The sequence below is a fragment of the Haliotis asinina genome, chromosome 2, assembly GCF_037392515.1.
Source record: "Haliotis asinina isolate JCU_RB_2024 chromosome 2, JCU_Hal_asi_v2, whole genome shotgun sequence".
NCBI lineage: Eukaryota > Metazoa > Mollusca > Gastropoda > Lepetellida > Haliotidae > Haliotis > Haliotis asinina.
Window position 1 is genome coordinate 767,434 of NC_090281.1, and position 10,266 is coordinate 777,699.

Genomic DNA, 10,266 nt, shown 5'->3' on the forward strand with positions numbered 1-10,266 from the left:
TATACATGTTCAAAGTATAGATTACTAATCGTGGCGTCTAATGCAACATTCATTGCCCACACTTGATCATTGACAGTTGCAGCGTTAACACCAAACAAAATCACAAATTTAGAGATTCAGGGAATATGGCAACAAGAAGTGGATTTAGAGACACCGTCAATATGGCAATCCAAGATTGATCCATGTCATTAAGCTTTTACAGTAGTATCTGAAACATGGTTAATTTGTAAGTTTAGATGTTTATTGCAATTAATAAACAAATCATTTGACACGAATCACTGAAAATAGTGTCCAGATTAAACACCATATGCCTGCGCCTGTTTACGTCGGCCTGCGTCCAAAAGTATGGACACTCGGGTCTGAGGTCATCCACATCTTTCAAAAGACAGATCATATCTAGGGAAATTTAATCTAAATTTAATAATTTTCAAGTGTTTAACACATATAACTGCAAATTGGCATAATGTGTCATGTTGGAGTTTGAGATCTGGGGGGCTTGAGCATACATACGAAAGTTACAAGGTACAGAATTTGGTCAACTGCAAGGTCGGGATAGACACCTTCGTTGGTACCCCTGAGGTGTCACGTGACTTACCCATGGCCCCAAATAAAAAACTGAACCGCGAGGTGGATCTTATAAAATCACTTATGGTTATTTTGCATTTGGTGGTTTGTGTGAAAAACAGTAAGACGGATTCCAACATGTTCTGTTCATTAGGCAAACACACACACTTCATGTAAACGTAAACACACACTTCACGTAAACGTACACACACACTTCACGTAAACGTACACACACAACCTGACTCCACCCAATTCCACTCCCTTGTGCCGCACATGAATAGCCGCAAATCAGTCACAATGGGAGATTCTATATATCATATTACTCACTTTGGATATGAAATGTAATTGTTTTGTGAGAAAACGGCTTCTTTCACATTGAATAGAAGAAGGAAATGACAATGAGTACCAAGAAGGCTAGCACAGGATCACAGGGTAGATATACAGATCTTCAGATTCAACACTTAATCAGGAACTTTGCCATCCTTTAAACATCAAAATATCCTCAAATAACATATAAATTTATATCCTGGTTTCTAAAACTAAAAGCATCAATAGCTAAATTGAAAACATTCAGTTTAAGAATGCATCATAGACTGACAATAAAAATATTTCAGTTAGAGAGAAGCCAGCTGTATCGATCTATCTGTGAGTTAACTGATCGCTCACTCCAAGAATTGAAAGCTGATTCAGGCGCCTCATTCGACAATCAATAGCGAGCGTGGAGAGGCAACGAGGTAATTACAACACAGGTAGAAGGCAGCCTCGCCACCGACCTGGGACCCAGCAGCCAATCACAGCAGAGTGGGATGACGACTCCAAACAGCTAGCTACGCCCACATGTTGAAACTACTCTATCCATTGGTCAAAGAAGTCAGCGCGGAAGGATCTAATTGGTTTGGTCTACAAGTAAACTGAAGCAACACCTCACTAACTGCTGCCACACTTGAAGAGATGCGATCAATTGCCAGTGTATTCAAACGCTATTAAATTGACATGGAATAGAATTGAGCGAACCCTCAATACACGCAGTATCGCCTACCGTCATCCGCCGACCCCCGAGGAGACAACCCTCTTTACTCACCCACATATCATCCCTCGGTAGCTGGTTGATCAGTGAGAGAGTGGACCGACTGACGATATTATCCGATATCTGACGTCTTGTTGTCAGATTCCTCGCCACTGTTTCAGACATCTGAAGTTTGTTTCTTATCACGACATGCAACAGTAACAAGTTCATCTCTACTGTTGAGGATGGAGAAAGGAGCTGCATCTCCACTGCGGGGAGAGGAGGAAGAGAAACGGGTGCTCTTGGATTCCGACGTGGAGTTGTCGGATGGGGGTTCTGACATTGATGTGACAGAGAGCAGAGTTTGTGACAGTGACAGCAACAGCAACAGCAACAGCAACATCGAACACAGCAGTAGCATCAACCACAAGAGCCGCAACGACCGGTCGTCTCCAAATTCAACACAATGCCATACTTCTATCAAACCGACTGTAAAAGTTTTACCTCGACCGTCCTTCCTTATAACAGACATTCTTGGACAGAGAGGCAGCAACTTGTCTGACAGACTGTCAGGGGATGTACGAGGTAGGGACACAACGCCCGTTAGTGCTAGAGCGTTTGGTCACATAACTGACAGTAACTTACTTGGGCACCTAACCGACACATCTAGAGTCGGGCACTTGTCAGACAGTGCCAGAAACGCTGGACATCTTTCAGACCGATCTCGTTCTCCCCTGTACAAGAAAACGGACACATCGCTAAGCGACAGTGGTGAGTGTCAATGTATTGTTAACATTTAACAGTATATATGTGTGTGAATCTTGTTAAACCGTGTACACACTGCGTATTGATCAGCTTGTACAATCAGAAATATAACATGAAAAGTTAATTATATGCACATTGGTACTGTTGTAACAGCACAAGTCTCTGTGTGCTATATATATATATATATATATATATATATATATATATATATATATATATACCCCTTTTTGACAACCTTGTTTTAACACACCCTTATGTCTCTCTACATGATACATATATAACATTTGTTCGACACAACCTATATTTCAATCTATACGCCATGTATATAACTCATTTTCAATACACCCTTTATTTCACTCTATATTATACTCACATATGTGACTTCTATATTCTTCTTATTTGACAGCATATATATGAGGCCTTCAAGGAAAGGCTACAATATTTCAAATCTGTGTCAAGGCACTTTGTGACAAAACAGCGAATAAATAGTCTGTTTTGGTGGCTGTATGTTTAATGTCAAAATTCAAATTATTAGGCAGTGGTTTAACGTACAGGAGATATTGTAATTTTCTCTAACAAGTATGTTTCGTATAATGATAATTTTCTAAAGTGTAATGATTATTTCTATTCAGCAAAGAAAATTTATCGATGAATGTTAATTTCCGAAAAAAAGAATATATATTTCAATTTTGCAAAAAAGACAATGTACCAATAAACTCTTTATATTCCTATGCTGGGACACGAAATTGGATCATGCCCCTCGGAAAGTTTGTCTAAGAAATCGTTTAAAATATTCAATATCATCCTTTGATACTTATGTGAAATTTAGCATAGTAGATTAATTATTTTGCACAAAATTCCAGAATGTAGAGTGTATCTGTGTTTTAATAATAATAGTGAGAATATTAATAACACGACTTTTTCAGACTGGATATCCTGCTGAAGGCAGGATGTAAAAGTGTTATTGCTATACTGAAGTCTAAATGTCAGGGTGTCCTTTATGGACAAAGTGGCTTTTGGTAAGTGACCGACTGAGAGTGATGAGGGTGAAAACTGAACACTTGTAAGATGGAACCCCTTGGGAACCACGTGAACACAACAGGCTATCTGCAAACAACCTATATAATTTGGGGGATTCAATATTCTGTAAATAACATGTATTAAATGTTTTGGAATAAAACGTGTTGTAAAAAAGCTGTAAAAGTATGTATGTTAATATTATGTTATGTTAATATTATATTATTTGCATGTACAGCAAATTATAATACCATATACATGCGAACAAATACTGAGAAGGAGGGTATTGTTAAGCCAATCCAAGAAACACAATTTTCTTATTATCGACATGTTTATGTAATACGAATTTCTTAACGAACATTCATAAGGCCTCGGTTTGTGTAACTCATGTAAACCTTTTTAAGCGGGAACAGTCGACTTTTATTCTTGCGCTTAGGTCAAATGCTCCCAAACATGGACACAATAAACGAACTTAAATGAGTAATAATCTTTACTAACTCACCCAACAGTAACATCATTGAACATTTGTCTGAAGAACAGACGCCACATTTATTCATACTTTGAAACCTTGGTACAAGAGTTCCCTTAACGACAAAGAATGAGATTATCAGTTTCAGGTATGTGAGATAACGGCCTGAGACATAGAGTACCACAGTGCCACTCTAAATACGTGATTATTAAAACAAACCTCATCATTCACACTTCGTGATAACTAAACTAACTGTCATTAGCTACCTGATGCCAGATCGTGGTGGCGAATATCCGTCGGCTGACTACATTTGATCCTGCTCGCAAAGAATGTGCAACTCCCTAATTTACATTTGTAACGGCCACAAAACTTCCATGATAACAGCTACCACATAAAACATGACGACGTCGCGTACTACATGCTACCTACTAATACATACTCCCCAGTCAGTCTGTGTCAGTTACTTAACGGGACAAATAGTGTGGCAGTCCACAGAAAGTATTCCGTTGATATTTGGTGTATAGGAAACTGAAATAGTTGTTGCTAATTTCATTATGTATGTATGTATGTATGTATGTATGTATGTATGTATGTATGTATGTATGTATGTATGTATGTATGTATGTATGTGTGTGTGTGTGTGTGTGTGTGTGTGTGTGTGTGTGTGTGTGTGTGTGTGTGTGTGTGTGTGTGTGTATGAGAGAGAGAGAGAGAGAGAGAGAGAGAGATTAGTTTTTCATCTAGTTTGAAAGAGATTTCATACCTTTGTGTATACTATTAGATGAACTAAATACTGAACTACGGTCTATGTAGTAAACTGGAAATGTAATGTTCTAACATTTTAGAAGTATGTTCTGAAATGGAGCTATATTTTACATAATGACATGAACGTATGTATCTGTCAATGATATCGAGGTGTTTTCTCTACGGTGAAAGGGAGGTACTTTGTACAATAAAATAGACATACATTTTAGTTCGCAAAATGTTTTCTTTTTTGTAATATTGATGAAATTCTATACACTGACAATATAGGTATATTATTTAGCAAAATATATGTAATTTCTTTATTGGGAAAAAAGGATATTTTCTAATAATGATATAGAAATAATTTCTGTGCAGTGAAATGGGGGTATATCATATCATAATGTTCAAGTAATTCCAATGTAATTGTGAAATGAGGTATGTTTCATAACATAGGTGTAATTTCTGTACTGTGAATTAGGCACATATTATAAAATATTATATGTGTAAATTCTAAACAATGAAATGGGTATGTTTCGCAAAAATGTATGTACATATGCACTTTATGACGTGTGAAATGGAGGCACGTTTTGTAATAATAGAGATGCAATTTCTTCGAAATGACAGGAGGTATTTTTATAGTAATACATATGTACTTTCCACACCAAAATAAGGTATATGTTAAAATGATATTGACGTGTTTTTAAGCTGTGAAGTGAGGTATATTTTATATTTTTATAGATCTAAATGTTATACTGTGAAATGTAGATTTAACTCTAAATGACCGATGAATTATTTTTTCTTCTCTGAATTGAAAGTACACATATTAGTGATAAAAAGGTATGAACTTCATTGTAAAATTGAGGATATGTTTAACTATATATTTCTGAGATGAAATGAAGGTATATATGGGTAATAGTAAAGAGGTGTGATTTGTACGATGAGATGAAGGTATGTTTCTGAGGCAGATTCTGTTATTGTAATGATACTGGTGTATGTGTGACATGGAGGTATTATTGCAATGGTATTGGTGTGTGTGAAGGTATTATTATTATTATTATCATGATAGTGAGGTTTGTACAACTGGGAGATATTTGATTTGTAAGATTACAGATTATGTTCCCCACTTTGAAATGATTGTTTTGTTCTCTAGACGATGAGGATGACGTCGACGATGGTGAGGACACCGACTCCCTCATGATAAAGTCCAAGAAGCCACGAAAGGCTCGCACGGCCTTCACTGACCACCAGCTGAGCTGCCTGGAGAAAAGCTTTGAGAGACAGAAATACCTCAGTGTCCAGGACAGGATGGAACTGGCGGCCAAACTCAACCTGACAGACACCCAAGTGAAGACGTGGTACCAAAACAGAAGGTGAGACAAACTTTAGAGTACTCTCACTGTAACTGTGGACGAGTGATATCTCAGCTTAGAACTCTTTCACCGCGACTGTAGACGAGACATACCTCAGCTTATAAGACATAATCTGATTGTGACTGTAGACCTGACATGCCTTGGCCTTGAATACTCTTACTGTAACTGTGGATCAAACAATCTGCGCTTAGAACACTTTCATTATGACTGTGGACGAGACATATCTCAACTTAGAATACTCTCACTTTAACTTTGGGCGACATATCTCAGCTTACAATCAATCCCATTGTGACACTGGGCGACATATCTCAGTTCAGAGATACAGTCACATGCACTGTGGAAGTAATATACACTTTGCATAGAATTGGCTTACTCAGTAAGCTCAAAGATTCGCACTCCCTGACCTGGCGACGGGTGCCCCATACTGCCTAGATTATTTTATAGAAACCCTTTACTGAATCCGGAGACAAACTTATGTCACTGGAAACCCAATCTTCCTCATGTCTTTTTGGCCTCTGTGTTGTTGAGTCAGCAGAGATGGCACCTGTCATCTCCATGGTTGCAAATGAAGTATTGGGATGAGAGATTTTCTGTAGTAACTGCAGTCCTGTACTTCCTCCAGAACTGTAGTGGCTACACCCCTGTAGTACATCTTCTAAAATGTCTTTCAAAGAAGTTACCTTTGTATTAACTGTCCCCTGTAGTATCTGCCCCCTTTAGTAGCGGCCCCCCGTAGTAGCTGCCCCTGTAGTAGCTGCACCCATATAGTAGCTGCACCCCTGTAGCAGCTGCAACCTTTAGTAGCTACCCCCTTTTGTACACCTGTAGTAGCTGCAACCTTTAGTAGCTGCACCCCTGTAGTAGCCGCCCCTGTATTAGCTGACCCCGTAGTAGCTGCACCCCTGTATTAGCTGACCCCTTTAGTAGCTGCACCCCTTTAGTAGCTGTACTACTGACTAGTACAACCTCCAATGCCCTAGTAATAGCCAAACGAAACACAGGTCGGTCGGAAGCCACGGTGTGTGAAAGAGACAGATCATTTGTTACAGGGTAGAGTGCAAGGTCCAGTGTACTGTACTGGAAGGCACTCTAATGTTTGTCTTGTGTGTGGACAACGCTTCTTGTTAGCATCCTCATTCCGATAAGTGTAGCACCTTTCACAGTAAAGAAACATAGCCGCTTCCAACTAAGGTCTACATATAGAGTAATATGATAATTTTCTCATATACGTTAGAGGTAAAAGGCCACTGCATTAACCTTTAGACAAATGAAAATGTTTTAAACAGCGTGGTGTCTACTGGCGACATTAAATTACCGGACATACAGAGAGTGTTTACTTTAAGAGTCAAAACGAAATCCTAAAGTAGGAATGTTCAGCATCGCAATGTACCCCATAACTGTGCCACACACAGCACCTCGCCTTTAGGGTTGTGACAAGACCACCTCGCCTTTAGGGCTGTGACAAAACCACCTCTCCTTTAGGGCTGTGACAAGACCACTCTACTGGCGTATTGCTACAACTTGCTTTGACGCTGTGCTCTTGACGCCTCCGTCAAAGGACAGTTACTCATTTCGCACTAACACTACCTGCGGGAATAAAGAGGGCCATTCACAGTGTTGTCACGAGCGTGAAAGTTTCACTCAGAACTAACCTACTCTCTCCAGGGGGCGACACTATGCGCCGTCAGGCAGAACCCGCCGTGGTCCCAAGGCCCCGGACAATGCCTTTATCTCCGTGATGGGGATGGGGTGACTTCCAACTATTTGACTAAAAGGCAAACAAATTTCGTCGTTACTCGATTCACTGATTTCGTGTAGAATCCTATAAATACTGTCAATTCTGACAACAATATTATGAAAAGGATTAAAGAGTCGTACCGTACGTTGAGGTACTTGGGTGTGTGGCGCGTACTGTGATAGGTGTATGTGTGGCGCGCAACGGAGAGCCAGGGACAGCGGTGCGATAAGGGAGTTAAAAAGGTAGCAGCTTGTATTAACTTCAAGTGTACTGATTGAACTTAGTAAAGAATCAACACATGACAGAAGAACATCTCTGTCTACCTCTGCATCAGCTGTCTGTGTCTACCTCTGTCATGCCATGTCAGCTGGACCTGAGTGATGCTTGCACTGCGCATGCCCATTGTCTGATGACGTGTCCCGGTATATAGAAGTATATGTCACGCTACACTAATGTGTTTGTCCAAAATCAGGACAACCGGGCATTCTTAGAGAAAGTATTCCTAACTACTACTACTACTACTACTACTACTACTACTGCTGCTGCTGCTGCTGCTGCTGCTGCTGCTGCTCCTACTACTACTACTACTACTACTACTACTACTACTATTTGTCCAGGTGTTCGTAACCACGTGTTTTACCTGGATTTTCATGTGTTTCTATCAGGTTGGTCCGTGATTCCGTGAAAACTTCTGTCCGAACTAATTTAATGTAGATTACCACCTGTAGCACAGCGCGGCCGTTGTATACTGCTGGCGACAATAGCTGCCCGCATGTCACGGCGTTAGAGAAAGATCTAATATATTCATATTATTCCCGGGATTCAATTACATCCGATAAGGGCGGGTGTTCTCAATGGTTAATCCCAAGGAATAGGATGCATTCAATTATGTGACTGGGTTTAATGTGATATACCCCCACACAACTACCCCGTCTAGGGGAGGACCGGTCTACTGTAATCTCTAGTTTTAGCGAACTTTAACAGCTTGGAATACACTTGTAGCTTGCCGACGCCGAACTTATCTGGCATAACAGTCACTAATCAGTGGCGTCCTATATGACATTGATGGAGACTCCCTCCCTCACAATTACTACATAATACGAGACTGACATTCTCCTTCTATTCCAGAACCAAGTGGAAGCGACAGACAGCCGTCGGCCTGGAACTCCTGGCGGAAGCTGGCAATTACGCCGCCGTACAGCGCATGCTCCAGACCAATCCCTACTGGTTCACGTACCACCCCCAGGCCGCATCCATCCTCTCTAACATAGACGCATTCTACTTCCGTCACGGAGACTCAGCATTTACGCAGGCACAGAGACCCTCACTACCCCGGATGTTCATCCACGGTCTCCAACAGCACGTGAGTCAACTCCCAACACCAACAGGGGCCACTGTGTTCCCGGAGAACCGAGGGTAAACTTTCCCTGAAATGACCAACAAAGGCAGAACACAATGGAGTGAAGCTTGGACAGATAGATTACATGGCTGAACTTTGTGAAAACAAGAGATGCATGTTGTGTGTAAATGAACACATGTAGAGGAGGTGGTTCGCTCGACGCAAGACGTGCCTAGTGACGACACGTCTCGACGTCGACCTGATATGACTCCTTTTTTGTGTTGACAGAGCTGCCCAATTCTTCTGTGTGACAGAGCTGTCCTTATGCCCTGTATCCAAGCTTTGTCACAAGTGTCTGTTTATTTGAATATCTGTTGTTTTGTGGGTTTTAACGAACACTTAATGTGACGTCACAAAGTTCTTGATCGATGTTGCAACCACTACATATACTGTCACAAGTGCTAGAGTGTTGGTTTGACTCCCCGTGTTCGACTGACTGTGCTATGAACACTAAATACACTGTCACATGTTCCAGAGTACTCCTCTGATGTCCCCTTTGTTCAAATGACTGTGCTCTGACTATTAAGTATACTGTCACAAGGTATTAGAACGTCCAGATTGCCCACACCGTGCATGAAGCCTGCTAGTGCTGGGCGTTGCGTGGGATGCATTCATGTTACCATTATATTATCTTTACCCCAAAGCATATTTAAGGCTGTTTCTAATATTCTTCATTTTACATTGATGTTTCATGCAATAAAAAATCAAACAAAGAAACATTTATTGATTGTTCATTTCACACTTGAGAGGTATGGGCTGAGTCGTCTCGTGTGGCGGCTGCATGAGGTGGCGGTGTAAACCGGTGCATGGGCTACTTGACTTTCTAAACGATGTCATTAATAAACTAAATGACAGAATATCAATTACTGATTGCGACGCTGAACTAGCCATGATGAAATGATTATTGATTGTTTAGCTAATAATCGATGTCATCTTTACAAAGTTGCAGTTTCAGCGAACACTACAACATTTTCTGTGTGAGGCACCCCTTCCTTCTAACGTGCTAGTTGTTTAAAAGCGTTTTGATGTCATTCAATAAATGAACAAGAGTATATTTTAAGGGTCGATACCCCTGTGTGCTTCCTCTGGCCTTTGAATGTTGACAATGTCAGTTCAACTGTTTGCATTAGTCAAACACTTTACTATAAATTAATTTCAAATTATGTATTATGTAACATTTGCCACACGACTAGC

General features: G+C 40.4%; 1 protein-coding gene across 1 annotated transcript; it reads left to right on the forward strand.

Moving 5' to 3' along the window:
* Positions 1-1,564: 1,564 nt before the first annotated feature.
* Positions 1,565-9,789, forward strand: LOC137272178 (barH-like 1 homeobox protein). Its single transcript, XM_067804530.1, has 3 exons — positions 1,565-2,341; positions 5,716-5,935; positions 8,802-9,789. Exons 1-3 carry the CDS (start codon positions 1,816-1,818, stop codon positions 9,091-9,093), a joined length of 1,038 nt encoding a protein of 345 aa, XP_067660631.1. The 5' UTR covers positions 1,565-1,815; the 3' UTR covers positions 9,094-9,789.
* Positions 9,790-10,266: the final 477 nt, after the last annotated feature.

Coding starts and splice junctions, on each gene's coding strand:
- LOC137272178 (XM_067804530.1), top strand. CDS start 1,816: ATGGAGAAAGGAGCTGCATCTCCACTGCGGGGAGAGGAGGAAGAGAAA. Junction 2,342..5,715: donor CACATCGCTAAGCGACAGTG/GTGAGTGTCAAT, acceptor TTTGTTCTCTAG/ACGATGAGGATGACGTCGAC. Junction 5,936..8,801: donor ACGTGGTACCAAAACAGAAG/GTGAGACAAACT, acceptor CTTCTATTCCAG/AACCAAGTGGAAGCGACAGA.